Source organism: Oncorhynchus mykiss, chromosome 16 (genome assembly GCF_057628025.1).
Source record: "Oncorhynchus mykiss isolate SJ-2025 chromosome 16, ASM5762802v1, whole genome shotgun sequence".
NCBI classification, from domain to species: domain Eukaryota; kingdom Metazoa; phylum Chordata; class Actinopteri; order Salmoniformes; family Salmonidae; genus Oncorhynchus; species Oncorhynchus mykiss.
In genome coordinates this window covers 34,444,066-34,463,104 of record NC_143037.1, presented here as the reverse complement: position 1 = coordinate 34,463,104, position 19,039 = coordinate 34,444,066, and the positions used below count along the sequence as shown (strand labels likewise).

Below are 19,039 nucleotides of genomic sequence, written 5' to 3'. Positions count from 1 at the left end.
CCGTGGAATAAATGTTGTGGATCTTAATGTTTTTCCTCCTAATCCTGGACCACCATTTTATTACATTTGCAATCGCAACAAATAATCTGCTCAGATCCCAACCAAGGATCATCAAAAGTCACGCTATAAATTCTCAGACAACCAAAAGATTCCTAGATGCCCTTCCAGACTCCCTCTGCCTACCCAAGGACGTCAGAGTACAAATCTCAGTTAACCACCTAACTGGGGAACTCAATTTAACCTTGTGCAATACCCTAGAAGAAGTCGAACCCCTATTATCAAAAAATATTTGTCATAAGAAACTTGCTCCCTGGTACACAGAAAATACCTGAGCTCTGAAGCAAGCAACCAGAAAATTGGAACGGAAATGGCGCTACACGAAACTGGAAGTCTTCCGACTAGCTTGGAAAACAGTACAGTGCAGTATCGAAGAGCCCTCACTGCTGCTCTATCATCCTATTTTTCCAACTTAATTGAGGAAGATAGGAACAATCCAAAATGTATTTTTGATACTGTCGCAAAGCTCACTAAAACCAGCATTCCCCAAGAGAGGATGGCTTTCACCTCAGCAGTGATAAATTCATGAACTTCTCTGAGAAAAAGGTCATGATCATTAGAAAGCAAATTACGGACTCCTCTTTAAATCTGCGTATTCCTCAAAAGCTCAGTTGTCCTGAGTCTGCACAACTCTGCCAGGACCTAGGATCAAGGGAGACACTTGAGTTGTTTAATACTATATCTCTTGACACATTGCTGAAAATAATCATGGCCTCTAAAACTTCAAGCTGCATACTGGACAATATTCCAACTAAACTACTGAAAGAGCTGCTCCCTGTTCTTGGCCCTCCTGTGTTGAACATAATATACGTCTCTCTATCCACCGGATGTGTACCAAACTCACTAAAAGTGGCAGTAATAAAGCCCCTCTTGAAAAAGCCGAACATTGACCCAGAAAATATTAAAAACTATCGGCCTATATCGAATTGAAAAAACTGTTGTGCAACAACTCACTGCCTCCCTGAAGACAAACAATGTATACGAAACGCTTCAGTCTGGTTTTAGTCCCCATCATAGCACTGAGACTGCACTTGTGAAGGTGGAAAATCCTTTTAAAGGTGTCAGACCGAGGCTCTGCATCTGTTCTCGTGCTCCTAGACCTTAGTGCTGCTTTTGATACCATCGATCACCACATTCTTTTGGAGAGATTGGGAACCCAAATTGGTCTACACGGACAAGTTCTGGCCTGGTTTAGATCGAAACATGGTGAAGCTCCAAAATTAAACTCTATGGAAGCCTGCGTTTCAGACATAAGGAAGTGGGTGGCGGTAAATGTTCTACATTTAAACTCGGACAAAACAGAGATGCTTGTTCTAGGTCCCAAGAAACAAAGAGATCTGTTGAATCTGACAATTACTCTTGATGGTTGTACAGTCGTCTCAAATAAAACTGTGAAGGACCTCGGCGTTACTCTGGACCCTGATATCTCTATTGACAAACATATCAAGACTGTTTCAAGGACAGCTTTTTTCCATCTACGTAACATTGCAAATATCAGAAACTTCCTGTCCAAAAATTATGCAGAAAAATGAAACCATGCTTTTATCACGTCTAGGTTAGACTAATGCAATGCACTACTTTCCGGCTACCCGGATAAAGCACTAAATAAACTTCAGTTAGTGCTAAACACGGCTGCTAGAATCTTGACTAGAACCAACATTTTGTTTCATATTACTCCAGTGCTAGCCTCTCTTTACTGGCTTCCTGTTAAGGCAAGGACTGATTTCAAGATTGTACTGCTAACCTACAAAGCATTACATGGGCTTGCTCCTACCTACACTGTATCTTTCCAATTTGGTCCTGCCGTACATACCTACATGTATGCTACGATCACAAGACGCAGGCCTCCTTACTGTCCCTAGAATTTTTAAGCAAACACCTCGAGGCAGCGCTTTCTCCTATAGAGCTCAATTTTTATGGAATGGTCTGCCTATCCATGTGAGAGACGCAGACTCGGTCTCAACCTTTAAGTCTTTATTGAAGACTCATCTCTTCAGTAGGTCTAATGATTGAGTGTAGTCTGGCCCAGGAGTGTGAAGATGAACAGAAAGGCACTGGAGCAACGAACCGCCCTTGCTGTCTCTGCCTGGCTGGTTCCCCTCTCTCCACTGGGATTCTCTGCCACTAACCCTATTACAGGGGCTGAGTCACTGGCTTACTGGTGCTCTTCCATGCCATCCCTAGGAGGGGTGCGTCACTTGAGTGGGTAGAGTCACTGACGTGATCTTCTTGTCCGGGTTGGCGCCCCCACCCCCTCGGGTTGTGGGCTATACTCGGGCTTGTCTCAGGATGGTAAATTGGTGGTTGAAGATATCCCTCTAGTGGCGTGGGGGCTGTGCTTTGACAGTGTGTGGGGTTATATCCTTCCTGTTTGGCCCTGTCAGGGGGTATCGTCGAACGGGACCACAGCGTCTCCCGACCCCTCCTGTCTCAGCCTCCAGTATTTATGCTGCAGTAGTTTGTGTCGGGGGGCTAAGGTTAGTCTTTTATATCTGGAGTTTTTCCCCTGTCTTATCCGGTGTCCTGTGTGAATAAGTAAGTAAAGTATACTCTCTCTAATTCTCTCTTTCTCTCCTTTTCTCTCTTTCTTTCTCTCTTTCTTTCTTTCTTTCTCTCTGTCGGAGGACCTGAGCCCTAGGACCATGCCTCAGGACTACCTGGCCTGATGACTCCTTGCTGTCCCCAGTCCACCTGGCCTTGCTGCTACTCCAGTTTCAACTGTTCTGCCTGCCGCTATGGAACCCTGACCTGTTCACCGGAAGTGCTACCTGTCCCAGACCTGCTGTTTTCAACTCTCTAGAGACAGCGGGAGCGGTAGCGATACTCTGAATTATCGGCTATGAAAAGTCAACTGAGATTTACTCCTGAGGTGCTGACCTGTTGCACCCTCGACAACTACTGTGATTATTATTATCCTCTAGTTCCTCTCTAGGTTTCTTCCTAGGTTCTGGCCTTCTAGGGAGTTTTTCCTAGCTGCCGTGCTTCTACACCTGCATTGCTTGCTGTTTGGGGTTTTAGGCTGGGTTTCTGTACAGCACTTTGTGACATCAGCTGATGTTAGAAGGGCTTCATAAATACATTTGATTGATTGATGTAGAAGTGGACCATAACACAACAATGTTTTTTAATTGAATCAGGTATTTTTCTGCATCACGATGAGAATGACACAGTATAATTAACACAATGGAAAAAATGTTGCAGGAAATAGCAAAGTATGATGTGACACAATGCTAGCGAGAATCCTGATGATGTGTCGAGGAGGTAGAGAATAGACACACACACATATATACAACATCCCATCTTTTTCACCATCCATTGACCAAATCCAATTTGTTAAGACCCATCTACGACTCACTTACTGGGTCTGTGGTCAATAGAAATCAGATTTCCCTGATTGGACATCCCATTATCCCTTTCGCTCAGACCCATTGCATTTGGGTAAAGTAGGGCTGAGACGGATGCCCGGGACAGAGCGGAGCTGTGGCTCCAGCGAGTCCGCCGCCTTTTAAAGGGTAAAAGCCTGACATATTAGTCATAAGTGTTCTTTAAATTCATTATCATCTTAACACATGAGCGCCGCAAGTGTCAGTGGGGAAAGTAATTTAATGAGGTTAGTGGATCCATTTACAACTTTACAGTTGCTGTGCTGTCCTCCATGTCACAACCAGTCTTGAGACAGCACGCACACACGCACACGCGCACACACACACACACACACAATATTTTTCATAAAGAAAAGATCATAGCGTTTTAACCATTTTACATGGATATATTCGAAACAGGATATTGGGAGATTTTAATGCCCAATTCCTTTGATAATTTGTTTACTAACACACACAAAAGTGGAGTATGTCATCAGAGCCTCATCCTCATTTGAGCTCATTTGGTTAGTCTTTTGTACAATCACCTTGGCAAACTTTTCAGATGTAAGTGGTATATTTTCAAAACTCTAAATACAAAACTATTAACTGGTAACACGTGTAATCAGGGCTCTAAATTACAAAAAATTCATTGGTAGCACTGGTACGCCCAGCAACAAAAACGTTTCACTGAAAATTGTACACTGTCTCTTTAAAAACGTAAGGTTTGTGATGAGGACGTACAAAATATCTGTCAATCATTCATTATTATGATCATTGATCTCCTGAAGAAGCTATCTCTTTTCCTTTCTTTCTGTGTCCCCAACTATTTGGATATACTGGTAGGTTGTTAGGTAGCAAGCCAAAGAGGTAACATGACTGAACAAAGTGTAAACAAATCAGCACACGAGTAGTTTTAGAACAGCCCACGACATGGTTTATGAATAAAATATGGTCCTGGCGTGCCACTATAGGAAGATGGAAATGTTGTGCTGGTAATATGGGTCAGATCTTCTGACCTGGTTGGTCTAGAAGCAAGCCGTTTTCGCTGTAGTAATGGTGCGACCATGATGCTACTGAATCTGCACTCAGAAACAACTGTACAGTGAAGTCTTATCATTACAACAATTACTATCTAGGATATTTTTTTTCTGCTCCCAAAACAAAACTCCTGCTCCTGGACCAAATTGATTGCACTTTAGACCCCTGCTTGTAATGTCCCCTATCTTATGTTTAGAACCTTTGATTCATTGGAGTTTAACACGTATTTCACCCCTCATTCATTCATGCAAAGTTTTCTATCAAGTTTAGTCACCAATACATTAGATGATAAATGATAGGCTCACAATTGAGTCATTTTAACTATAATTTAATCCAATAGCAAAAAATACAACATACACATTTCAAAACTGTTCTTTTTGAAGTGCTAAATAAAAAGAATAGTAGATGGTAAATATTATGTTCCATACCGTATGTGACTAGTAACTTGACATACCATTTTTTTAAATGAATTTTTATCCAATGGCAAGTTATGAGCATGTTGAGAAATATGTCAGTGTTACAGTTTTATTATCCTGATACAGTACAAACGTAGAACAAATCATCAGACATAGGGGTATTGTATAGTAGTTGGTTGCTGTAAAACATAGCACCGTGTTGTATACCTTTTATGCCACATAAGATTGGAAAAGATCACATTGTCTACGTGACTTGTCAACTGATACAGTATCGCCTGTCTCTCTGCTCAAAATTCATCAGCTCATAGTGTATCAATGAAATTCAGATAATGAGTGAAATATATTACTATTCATAAACTGGGTGGTTTGAGCCATGAATGCTGATTGGCTGAAAGCTGTGGTATATTTAAGCAATAAGGCCCGGGGGAGGGGGGTGGTATATGGCCAATATAAAGGCTGTTCTTATGCACTACGTGACACGGAGTGCCTGGACACAGCCCTTAGCCGTGGTATTTTGGCCATATATCACAAACCCCCAAAGTGCCTTAATGCTATTATAAACTGGTTACCAACATAATTAGATCAATAAAAAAAAAACATGTTTTGTCATACCCGTGGTATTAGGTCTGCTATACTGATTGCTGTCAGCCAATCAGCATTCAGGGCTTGAACCACCCAGTTTTAATAGACCGTATACCACGGGTATGACAAAACATTTATTTTTACATTTATTACAATTACGTTGGTAATCAGTTTATAATAGCAATAAGGCACCTTGGGGGTTTGTGGTATTTGGCCACCTCCATGTTGCTTCGTGCAGAAGAACAGCCCTTAGCCGTGGCCACCCCCTCAGGCCTTATTGCTTAAATTACAACCCAGGTATTTCAGTTCTGCGTACACTACACTATAATTTCAAATGGTAGAACATAGAGTGAATCTTTCCACTTTGTCCTATTGAAGCACACTGGCTGATGGTGAATGATGATGTAGTATTTACAGCCAAATCCATATATGATTTGGTTTTACCTTACAACATAAATTGATGTCAAATAAATACATTTATGAGGTAAAAATATAGAAATGTACAGTGTTCCGCAGTAATCAAACTAATACATATACGTTACCTAGATACTATATCATTTGGGTTCAGTAGTCATCAGTTTGGAGCAGATACTTAGATTGAATATGCATCCAAATTGAAAACTTGATTTGGTGCAGTGAACAAGTGACTGTGAATTTGTTTGTTGTACTCAAGAGTTTTGATGCATTAACCATTTTGATTTTCTGTTTAGATTTTTGTGCTTGGAGTTGTGAAAATGTACCACATACTTGTGAAAATTGCACCAAAGTGATTGAAAAAACTTTAATGAGATGACCTTGCCACGACCCTAACTTTGTGTGTGTGTGTGTGTGTGTGTTTGTATGTGTGTGTGTGTCTATGGATGTGCGTGTGTACACGTGCAAATGCATGCATGTTTCCACATTTCTTACTGGATTATCTCATCACTTTCTACCCGGTCCAGGCATGAGTTGAAATGAGAGGGATGTAGAGCTTTGGAGCCAGGAAGAAAATCCCTGGCACACAGCGATTTCACTAAGGTGAAACTACTCATGACGCCTGTTTAAGGCGACTGTCTGACTGTTATCTGAAGCTTGTAGGTAGGCTACTCAAACCTGAAACACATCGTATGGCAATGGTATTCAGTCTTTTAGCTTTTAGAAGAGATGGCTTGACAGAAGTATTTTTCACATAATGTACATGGTCCTCTGACAACAGAATCAATGCTCTCATAAGCAGTGACAGCTACTACATCAGAGCATGTTTCAGCCTGTTTTTTCCCTCCTTCAAGCCCTCATTTACCATTCTAATGAGAACCTAAATAAACTCACACAATGGCACGGACTGCATGTGTCTGTGTGTGCGCATGCGTGCATGTAATGTCCATAGATGAGCTGACATTGACTTTGTGGACAGTGGAGTGCTCCTCTTGCGAGTTGTGGTATCCATGTAACCCGGCAACTGTTGTCGTGTAAAAGACCACACCGTCTCCATCAGAACGTAGCGCGGGGCCTCGATGTTAGTTATTTTATTGCACTCGTTTTATCCTGCACTTTACATTATTAGTATTTTGGTCCTCGCATAGTTGAATACGCTTAAGACTACTTTAATACTATTATAAAGGGGGGGGGGTGTAAGCTGTGTTTCGGTCACTTACAGAGTGCAGTGTAGACTGAACAAAGACGATAAGCAAGAAAACATGAATTTCTTACACGTTAGCACATAACATGTACACTTAATGTAAGCACAGAGCTTGTACACCTCTACACCACACAAAGCCAACAACCAGAGACATGTTGGGAACGAGGGTGAATAGATACTGTAGGTGATGATTTATTTGTATTGACCAATATAAATCAGATTAAGAAGTTCTCCCAGGCCTTACCCCTTTCTCATGATACTGTAATGCAGCTCGTCTTCCTGCTTGATGTGGGCATGGTCTCCGCTGGCGCGGTCGCTACCCTCGCTGTCGTCACTGCTGAAGGCGGAGGCCAGCTCCCTCTTGGGCACGCGGTTGGGGGGCAGGGGGATGGTGCGCTTCTCTGCCAAACGACCGCGGTTCTACAATAAATGGGGAGAAGAAGCTCTTAGAAACATGTCTCTCCATTTGCCAATGGCATTTTAATGCTCACATGCTAATGCTAAGAGCCTGCTAACACAAAATATGTGCTAAATTTGCTAACACTAAGCATGTGCTAACATGCTAATGCTAAGGATGTGATAAGATCCTAATAGCTAGCGTTTGAAGCTCTCCTCCACTCTAAACAGCAACCTTTGTGTGCAGTGAACACCCTAATATTCCCAATCAGTCATACACAGAAATCAATGCTGCTGCTGTAACTGGGGCATACATTTATATTAAAATGAGTGATCATTACATGACATGAATTCATTCTACAAAACATAATTTGTTCAAAACAGCATTTAGCATTATTCAGAGGCAACACTAAGAACATAGAAAGTTCCCACATAGGCTCAAGCTCCATAGCAAATTCAGCTTTCATTGGTCAGTTGTACTGACAGGAATAATGAAACATACTAATATTGAGGGTATTTATGAAACACAATACCACAGGAAAATGAACAACCACATTTAGACTGAATCAAGATGGAAACAAAGCATAAGAAAGTAAAACATTGCTATCTAATATGGGTGTCAATAGGTATTTACTTGTCTAGTGGGGAAAACAATTGATAAATGTAGTATGTAGTACTAATATGTAGTATTTAGGAAGTTTTAGCACAAATATGATAGTACTGTTAGCCAGTAATTCAATTGAAATGGGAAACATGACAAGTGTGACCAACGATCCTGGTGATGTGTTTGAGAGAGGAAGCCATTTCTAGTGCTCTAGCCCACTAAAATGTGCTCAACCGACGAAGGCTGGACTCTAGGCTGGATTTCGACCATACAGGAAACACAGGAAAACATTAATGATCCAAAATGACATGCTGAAGAATAGGCTACATGTCCCGGCTGAGACAAGGCTGATACATGTAGGACTACTGTTCTATAGCGTTTATAACTATAGATGTGAGTAATTACATAGTACACGTTTGAATTTACATTAAACTCCCATACAGACATAATTATCGAATTTACCACAGCAATCATAATAGGGGAATCGACTAAAGAACCATAGTTTACCATTGCCAGAGTTCTGAGTAATAAGGTGGTCATGGAACGGGAGGACAGGAAATAATTCTGGTATTCAGTGTTTTTTTGCCACAAAGCTCTAACGAGCAGAGCGAAAGGAAAAGAAAGGAGGAGTGTGGCCCTAAGGGGTTCTGCGAGTGAAGCTGGGCGACCTTTAATGTGACCTGAAGAGGAGGCGTTTGGGAAGAGGTCACTGCAGATTAACACGGCTCTATGGAGAGAAAAATCAGGGGATAGAGATAGAGGGAGAGGGGGGATAGAGAGAGGATGACAGAGAGGCAGAGAGGGAGAATAGGAGGAAAGGAGGGAGAGAAACAGAAGAGGAAAGAAATTGAGAGAGAGAGAGAGAGAGAGAGAGAGAGAGAGAGAGAGAGAGGGAACTGAATTTGAGTATGAGGAGACACAGCAATGGAGAGAAAAAAGGATGGGGGTGGGGGCAATACAAAACACTCTCTCAGTGCCTACATCTCCGTTCTGCTCTCCCTGACGCCTCTGAGCCCTCCAGCTATCCCTTCCACCACACGCACACCCCCTCCCTCTCTCCCTCCATCCCTCCATCCCATGAGGAGTGGCGGCATGAGTGGCAGGGGGGGGCAGAGGCGCCTAGCCAAGAGGCAAACAGGTGCAGCCCTTCTGGAGGCTCTCAAGTGGCAGACATTAAAACTAGGGAGGGGGGGGAAGGAGGAAAAAGATGAAAACATCCCTCAGGATGAGCAGGGCCACATAGTTCTGCACATTCTTTCTCTTTTGTGGAGAGCAGTCGCTTTGTATAAGTTATTCTCAACTGTGTGAGGACAGTGGAGGAGTTGCTGCTACTTCCACTCTACTCCCTCGGACTTAGCTACTTGGACTAGAAGTATACAGCATGCTCTCTCTCAGTTGCTCTCACTGTAAGACACACACACCTTTCATATTTACACACACACCTGCTCTTGAATAATAATTCCCCTGCATGTGAATATGGTGTTTTACTTAGCAGAAAAGCATTGTGTGCTGGTCTACTGCAATAGTCTGCCCAGGAAGAAGCACAGAGATTGTGGCTTGGTGTGTAGACAACCACCCACATGGCCCTGACATACCCAGGCCGCCAGCCCCCCTACTACCCCCCTCTCCTCCCGGAAACCCCCCTTTCCTTTCTTTAGCACCACTGGCGCAGAACTAGGGGTGGGCTCCCATCGTTTCTGGCAACACTTCCGCAGCACGGACAGCTCTCCAAAACAAAACATGAAACAATACATACCCCTGGCAGCCCATGTAGAGTAAAAAGAAGAGGTACACACACACACACACACACACACACACACACACACACACACACACACACACACACACACACACACACATTGAAGGCAACCTTCCTGTGCGGTCAGCCCTCAGTCAGCCATTGAAAAAAGTATCTTATAATCATTCCTCTAAAAGCACCTCTATGAATATCACCTCCTACACATTCTGTCTGACAGTCAGGGTCCGCCAGCCAGGAAAAATATCTGTATTTCACATTTACACACAAACAACACACAGCACCCACAAACACAGACACACACACACACACACACACACACTCACACACACACACACACACACCAATGCAGTCTTAGTCAAGCATGATTCAGATGGGTTCCGTTAAATTAGAATGGCGACTTTAGTCAAGAGAGGCAACCCAAATTTTCAAACCACATGACATTTAGAATCATCATTGATTGCACCAATACCACAAGATAATTGATTTCTGTAATGTTTTTAATGTTTTTGTAATATTGACAAATGTACAACCATTCAATACATATTGGGCTCTTTAACATTGTTTTGTTGACACAACAACTATCTAGGTTACCCCATCAATTGTTCATCTCTATCAACTACAACATAATGACACTTTCACATAATGACACTTTCACAAATAAAATGAAACTCACACATAAAGATACACATCACTGATAATGACAGCATTTGAGATAACATGTGATGGTAGTATGAGAAGTGGCCATGGACCTGTCCCAAATGGTCCATATTCCCTGTATAGTCCAGAACCCTATGTGCTCTATGGGACACCAGTAACTTCAGTAGCATGGCCTCTACATTCATTAAGGATAGAAGATTTGCTTTAAATCTGCAGAAAAAAAAACAGTTGTTGTTCTGTAAAAATCACAGGACTGTATTTAATGCCAAACAATACTGGCAAACAGAAATACTGTATTTTTAACATCAGCTAAGATTATTGAAGTATTTTACTAAGCTTGTTCCAGACCTTAAATGAAGCCTCTGTGGAAAAGGATAGTAATGTGTTTTCTTCTCTCTGCCTTATTTCCTGAAAGGTGCAGTACCCTGCCGCTGGCTCAGACACACACACACACACGCACGCACAAACACACACACACACACACACACACACACACACACACACACACACACACACACACACACACACACACACACACACCCAGCAGTAGCCGCCCGTGACATTCCTGCAGCTGCGGCGCTCTCTCTCTCTTGCACGCGCCCCCCCAGCGTTCTCCCTGGGGGACGAATGCCTAATGAGTCACGCGCCTGTCTGCCGTTACCTCTCAGCGTGTATGTGCGTGTGCATGTGTGCGTATGTGTGCGGAGGCGGCATGGCGGGCCGACTTGGCGCGAACATTAGCGGAGGGGGAGGGGGAGTTGAGACGACAGGGGGAGAGAGGGAGAGAGAGAGAAGGGGGAGGGAAAGGGGCCGTCATTGCCACACTCACATAGGGCCAGTGAGAAAAAAAAGAGTTAAAAACCCAGTGTGTTCGCATGCGCTTGAGAAACACTCCACTATCCTTTTTGTTTATGCTGAGCCCCACGATCTCTTACTCACGTTCTCACCCGCTAAGACACTCTGACATTTCTATAAATTAATTTGTCTACAATTCTGTACTTTAGATGTTAGAGGGGGGGATTTCAAATTATGCAACCCTTCCCACCACAAATGAATGAATCGATCAATAAAGAAGCATTCGCATTTTAGTTTCAGATAACAACCTCCTTGTCACCATATTGTACACCTGTACAAAACATTAACATTAGACTGACCAGGTGAATCCAGGTGAACGCTATGATCCCTTATTGATGTCACTTGTTAAATCCACTTCAATCAGTGTAGATGAAGGGGAGGAGACAGGTTAAAGGAGAAATTTTAAGCCTTTAGACAATTGAGACATGGATTGTGTATCTGTGCCATTCAGAGGTTGAATGGGCAAAACAAAAGATGTGCCTTTGAACAGGGTATGGTAGTAGGTGCCAGGCGCACTGGTTTGTTTCAAGATCTGCAACGCTGTTGTGTTTTCATGCTCAACAGTTTCCCGTGTGTCAAGAATGGTCCACCACCACCCAGCCAACTTGACACAACTGTGGGAAGCATTGCAGTCAACATGAGCCAGCATCCCAGTGGAAAGCTTTTGACACCTTGTAGAGTCCATACCTTGACGAATTGAGGCTGTTCTGAGAGCAAAGGGGGGGGCAACTCAATATTAGGAAGGTGTCCTTAATGTTTTGTACACTCAGTGTATAAATGCAGGCTACATTTTACACTTGAAAAGACCGTGATAAAAGTGCGTGTCTGTGTGCGCGTGGAGGGGGAATATATAATGGCAAGGCAACACTAAGTTTTTCATTGCCAGGAGATGTGAGAAAAACATTTGAGGGAAGGACAGGCGCGCCCCTTTCTCCGCCACATCCCTCAAACACACACCGCCCTCTCTGCCCCCACCCCACATGCTGAGCTGAGCGGGCGGTTGCGGCCCAGTGGAGCGGTGCAGGGTGAGGGACAGGAGGGGGGGGGCAGCGCTGGGAGGTCAGTGGTAGTGCAGCCAGGCGTGCCAGCACCTCTCTTTTTCTCTCTCTCTCTTTCTCTCTGTGTGTGTTTGGATAGGCCCGCCAAGGAAGCCGCAGGAGAGCTTTATGGACAGGTAATGACTCCGCCATTCTCTCCCCAGACAAAAACAGAGGGAGGGAGGGTAGGAGGGAGAGGCTAACAGTGAGAGGGAGAAGAAAGTGCAGCAAGGTTGAGTTTTGCAGGATAAAACGAAAATATGCCACTGAGAAGGCCTCATATCAGCATCAACGTCTGAAAATAATATTTTTGTTTACAAACAAATTTACCCAAACCTGTATATTCGTGTGTTTTTCTTCTAGCATTATATCTTCCATTCAATCACACTACTCTGCCTATTGTGTCATTTGAGAAACACTGAGTTGAGTGAGTAACACACTCCTTCCCTCTCTCTCACACAGACACACATACACACGTGCACACACACACACACACACACACAGTGTGTAAAGAGGCGACAGAGAAAGAGGATGATATCACTCGACCACTCTGCTATCAGATGAGGTCAGAAGTCTGCACACACACTGGAAGGAGAGAGTAGTTCCATAATTATCTCTGCTGATAGACAGGCAGTCCACCTTATTTAGCTAACTCCCACAGTCCCACCCTAACAAATGCACAGACATTTGCACATGCACAAACACATCAATAATAAAAGTACAACTTATTGGCAAGGTTACACATATAGTGTAACACAATCCCTCCCTCTCTCACACAGACGCACACAGCATAGCCAGTGTGTGTGTGTGTGTGTGTGTGTGTGTGTGTGTGTGTGTGTGTGTGTGTGTGTGTGCGAGTGTGTGTGTGTTGTGTATTGTTTGTGTGAGAGAGGGAGGAATTGCGTAACAGTATGTGTAACCTTGCCAATAAGTTGTACTTTTAATATTGATTCCTAGCACTGTGGCCACCCAAAGTGCAAGACTGCTAGTAGATAAGTAAATCATTAAAGATTCAGTCATTCTCTAATTTGGCCAATTCACTAAGAAACACACTAGAGTATAGAACCACGCATCGCTTCTGCCCTGAAAACAGATCCTGTGGTTGCCATGGTAGTATAGCCTCAGTGCCATGTGGGACACACACAGGGACTCACACACACTGCACACAGCAAAAGCACCTACACACACTCACAAAAATACATGTTTGTGCATACACATGCTTGCACACACACACACGCACATTCACCCACACATACCAGGGTTTCCATTAGCCGGCAATAGCCGGCTTTTGGCCGATAAAAAAATATTAAAGGCCGATAAATAAAATTGCCGCTGGCCAATTGCCCGGGAGAAGAAGAAAAAATCCCATTGCGAAATTATGCTTTTTAGCCAATTCGTTAATGGAAGTACCAGTCGATTAAAATATATTTGGCTGGTCATGATTATTAGTCTATTGGTTAATTAAAACATTTAGTGGAATTAAATTGGCAGGTGTTTACAGTATATTCGTTATGTATCTTGTTCATCACATGCGTACAGCTTACAGATACAGAGCCTTTGAGCTGAAAATCTGTCAGACAGTGCAAGACACGTCACACCACTTTTCAATGATGTGGAGGTGTGCATTTTGAAAACCTATACTTAATTGTTTAAAACCTGAACATTTGAATACATATTATGGGGCATGTCTTACCTTGCTTCAAAATAGCCTAGCCAAAATCAGACCATTTATAGTTTATATAAACTTTCTTTCATTGTCCAGTAGCCAAAAGCACAATCCTAGTCACATTTGCAACCCATATTAGTTGCTGCATATTAGTTGCTGCCTATCTCCCGTCTTTAAAAATTCCGAACTGACATTTTCATCTCTATCACATGAAACTGATCCCATGTGTGCGGTGCCTTTTTGACAATGGTGTTATCCGCTAATTTAATTATGGAGCGAACATTTGCGATTGTGTACATTGCTGCGCTTAGAATGTGGAAAAATTATATTTTATCAACATATTAAGCTAAACGTCCTGATCTGTTTCATCAGACTCATTGCTTTTTAACTTTTTTTTTATGTAGTCTAGGCCTACTGGTTGTATGAATTTGGAATCTATCGTCCCACAACTCTGTAAGAGTCTGTTTAGAATAGGCTATTTCTTTATCGACAAGCTGACCAATAGAATAGGTCAACTTTTTATACTATGAGGGATAGTGGATATACATAGGTGTGTGATTTTGCTGTTTGTTAGGCTACTCATATCTTCAAAGTGCACATCAGAACATGGTAAAAATGACCTCACATAGTTGCATCCTTGACTTGCAAGTTCTGTTAATATGAATGACCATAATCAACATGTGATTTCTGTCATTCTGAGCACTGTGGGTGGACGGTGCAGGTTACCTACCCAATGCATATGGGTCTGGTAAATGAAAATGCTGCCGGTAAAATGTCCGGCGCCACATTTTCCAAAAGGAAACCCTGACACACACACATACACAGACACACACACTCTAACCCCCTGCGGAGACTGAGCTGTTGAGAGACACAGAGGCGTCAGCCCCCCAGCCCTGCTTATCCCCCTCATCACAGTGGCACTCAGCCAGTAGCAAGTCCCAACAAATAGCCACATCAACTCAGTAACCAGCTCTATGCAATATCTATAGCAATTTACTTATTTTGCTACTGTGCTGGTAACTTCCCGTTCACTTGTCCATAAGCAAGGCACTAATATAGATTACTCCCTTATAACTACTGACTAGTCCAGATATCAATTGAAAGTCTACTGCTATGGCTTGGCAGAGTCACACTGGGTTGCAATGTTAGATATATTGAAATCAACACTAAAATCAAACAGGAAATTTGATTTTGAAAAAGGAACCTATGGTTCTTTTAGTTTTCAACCACCCCAAATGACTGGTGGTAAAATAGATTCCTAGGCAGGGATGTATATGTAATAATAGTAAGAATAATCTCCCACAGTCCCTAACATGGAGATGTGCGTGTGTTAGTTTGTGTGTGTACATCTGCGTGCCTGTGTGCATGTGTGTGTGTGTTGTTCATTCTCTCGCTGTGGTCAGGATGCAGGAGAGGGGGAGCCCCCTGATTGGAGGAGATCTTTACGAGCCGGAGGAGGAGAGTGTAATTTCCTGCCGGCCTCCTCTGGTTCCGCTGGAATAACAGAGCGGAGGAAGCCCGGCTCTCCCGGGAGCACACACACACACACACACACAAGCTCACACACACGCTCTCTCTCTCACACACACAGTCAGCCTGCCTGGCCGAGTGGCTTAAAGGGACATACACACGCACAATTTACTACCCCTCTCTCACACATCGACCACACACCGGAGCATGAAGAGTCTACAGAGCAGTTGAACCCAGGAGCCACGAGCAAAACATTGCTTTATTAACATGTTCTATTTTATTTATGTTTCATGTCATACCTCAACACTACAACACACACAATATCATATACAAGCAGACAAACCAAACATATGTCATACCACACACAATTTTGTCACATCTACACACACAGTGTTTCCATGCACATAGCTATGGACGTATTACTTCATCACTCGATTACTAGTATCCTAACTCAACGTTAAGTCGGTCAGCATTACTGTTACAGGACATCCCTGGTGAATGTAATCTAAGGTAGAGGCCTGCAGGTCCAGACAGAGATCATTGCGGAGCGGTCTGCATTTTTCATGCTACGGGCGAGAGCAGGCGGTCAGACAGACAATTTGGGGATGAAAATATTGCTTTGTCCCGCAGATGATTTGGAAACGGTCGTCTCCTGCTTTGTACACGTTAGCCTATCTATTGTATTAAAATCGCATTATTCATACACTTTCATTATTCAGTTAAGTAGCCTATTACCTCTCCTCTCCTAGTTAGGAATGCGAGGTCAAAGTGCGTCTATAGGCTATTTGTGTGGTCTCAATTAAATGCATGGGCGGAGAAGCACAGCGCATTTATATTTCCAAGGGAATGAACTCAAATATGATTAGGCAACAGTACTACAGTGTCCATAAATAAATAATATTGTGGGCACTCAACCAACGTGAATTGTGTTGCAATCAAAACATTTGACTATGACTGGAAAGGAAAAGGCATAACGCCCGCATACCATGGTGTGCGAACGTTGTGACTTTTCAATAAATATTGATTATCCATTGATTTGTCTCTGCCTGCAAATCGTGCCCACTCCTAAAAGGTAGGCTATATCCTATATGCAAAACGTAGCTCCAGAGAAAGTGTGTCAGCCCTCATCATTCTGGGTGCTTCAATTTCTGTAGCCATACCACTCCTCTAGTTGGTCGTGCGAGACCAGGTGCACGAGAGATCTCATTTAAAAAGACTAAGCTATACCCTGCATGGGGGGAGAAGCACGGGGCAGTTATCTATCCAAGGAAATTCACTTCCTAAATATGACTAAGCTATAGTTTACTACATTGCCTAGAAATACATATTGATCAGCCATATTTGCCTGTTTGAAAATCATTCCGCTCCTAAAAAGTAGGCTATAAGTAAAATGTAGATCAAGAGAAAGTGCAAGTGTCTGCTCTTGTTCCAACTCTGCTCTCTTCAAACTAAGTCTCTGCAGGACTATGTTGGCTGATATACCCCAGTAGGCTAACACCGATAGCCTAATATAATGGGTCATGTGAGAATCTCTGGTAATTTAAACAGATACTTTGGGGTTTTGACCATGAGCATGCTAGCATATTCCCATAGACTTCCAGTCATTGCGCTAATGCTAGTTAGCTTTGGCTCACAAAACTACCTCTAACTTCCTTCATACTGGACACAGACATAAAAAATAGTATCCAAGAGTTCATTTGACTCTGGAGAAGTAGATAAATTGACTCATTTCCAAAATCCCAAAGTATCTCTTTAACCTATTTCTTAGGTTATTTTGCTCATTTTTATATTTCTTATAAGGCGCTACATTTCTGGGAACACGGCTAACAAGCGAGTTGTGTCACATATGCCTAAAATAACATTGGGGGACTGTGGATGGGTTCGGGACCAGTTTTTGAGGGGGAGGGTGGGAGTTGGACAGAAATCCAGTGGTCTGGGTTCTAATCACGACTGCCTCCCTGCGAATGAGTGGAATTGTTACGCTCTCTTTCAGGAATCATAATTCAGGTACAGTATGCTTGTTATGTTTGCCTGCTCCCACTGGATTTGTCTTGTTAGCGGCGCATTCTTTCACAACTCTGTCCAACAGCAAACTCTGCCCAGAGTAAAGGCCGAGAGATGAAACAAACTTCCTCAGCCTAGACCAACACTGGCAAGTGGCAAGTAGAGAGATACGCCGCTGACAGTGGCCCTGCGAGATGCGTCAGACATAAGGACATTTTTTTAAACGTACCTCCACTACTGCCGTGTCAACAGACATCTCCCAAACAAAAACAAAACAGACTCTTGGAGAGTGAGTGTACAACTTGTAAATAGTAGCTGATATTTCAGACAGAAGGCTAGCTATCTAGCTAGCTCAAGGGCTCTGGCTACTGTTAGCCAGCTGGGTAGAAGGATGAAGTTAGAAAGTAGCGTTAAACAGAGCCTGACCTCAGCAGGAATAGTTGACTGAAATGAAGATAGCTATAATCTTAACAAAAGATACTATAAGTTCTCGGAACAAAATAACTTTGCTTTACAGTGAGTAAGTAGTGAGACAGACAGTGATGAGGAAGGCTGCAATGCAGGAAGCAAAGGAGACACACAGCGAGAGGAAGCTAGCAGAGAGAGGGGTTAGTGGTACAGTGGTTTAAATGGGGTCCCCTGAGAGAATCTGTAATCTTATCAAACACATGTTAGTCACTAGTGCACTTTAGTAGTTTACAACTCACAAAACTGAACTGCAGTGCAGCTCACATGGGATACTAAGAACATGAATATAATTGATAAGATATCATATTTCAATATAAATATAAATGTTTTCAATATTTTGGGAGAGATGACCTGATGTGCATTTTGTGTAATTTTTAACTATAGAAAAGTACATTTGCCATTCCCTATAGACCTGCATGAAAATGCAATCAAACAATACAGTTCTAATCTTGATCGCCAACTGGTGTTCATAGTTTACCCCATTTTTTTTTTTTTACCACTCATGGGTTTCAACCTGTGCCACTTTGTGCAACTTTCTGCTACTTGAATGCCAAACAGGAGGCTATCTACAATGGATTGCCTTCTGTTGTACCCCAGATGACATAAATAAGATGATACGATGTTTGTGAGCTACAGGTAGACAGACCAACAACGTGTTTTTCTGGCAGTAATTTCAGGTTTGTTAAAATCACAGCCTTTGTTCGTGACAACAATTCACAGGAACCCGCACTGCTCACCAGGCAGTAGATAGAAAACAAGAAACCATCAGACAAGCAAGCACGTCTGTGGAGAGAAGAGCCTGCCACTTCTGGCTAAGCAAACAACAGGCACGGGCAACAATGAGGTGTGCATACTGCAACGAACAATACCATTACTATAGGCTTTTGTGTCAGGTCTCAGAAGGGAAACTCATGACAAGGTTCTTGAGTCATGTCACTCTATGACTGTACATTTTTCTGTCAGTAAAAATGACATACATATAGAAAATGAAAAGACAATTTGCAGACAACCCTAACAATATATATTGTGCCTCTGTTTAACTGCAGCAGC

The 19,039-nt window shown here is 42.8% G+C and overlaps 1 protein-coding gene across 7 annotated transcripts in view; it reads right to left on the bottom strand.

Annotated features, from left to right (window-relative positions):
- Positions 1 to 19,039, bottom strand: part of LOC110491833 (sterile alpha motif domain-containing protein 11) — a 101,084-nt gene that overhangs the window by 73,037 nt on the left and 9,008 nt on the right. For all 7 annotated transcript variants that reach the window (XM_036946729.2, XM_036946731.2, XM_036946730.2 and 4 more), the window contains exon 3: positions 7,318 to 7,493. In XM_036946729.2, the coding sequence (XP_036802624.2) occupies positions 7,318 to 7,493 (176 nt within the window). The remainder of the gene's footprint in view (positions 1 to 7,317; positions 7,494 to 19,039) is intronic.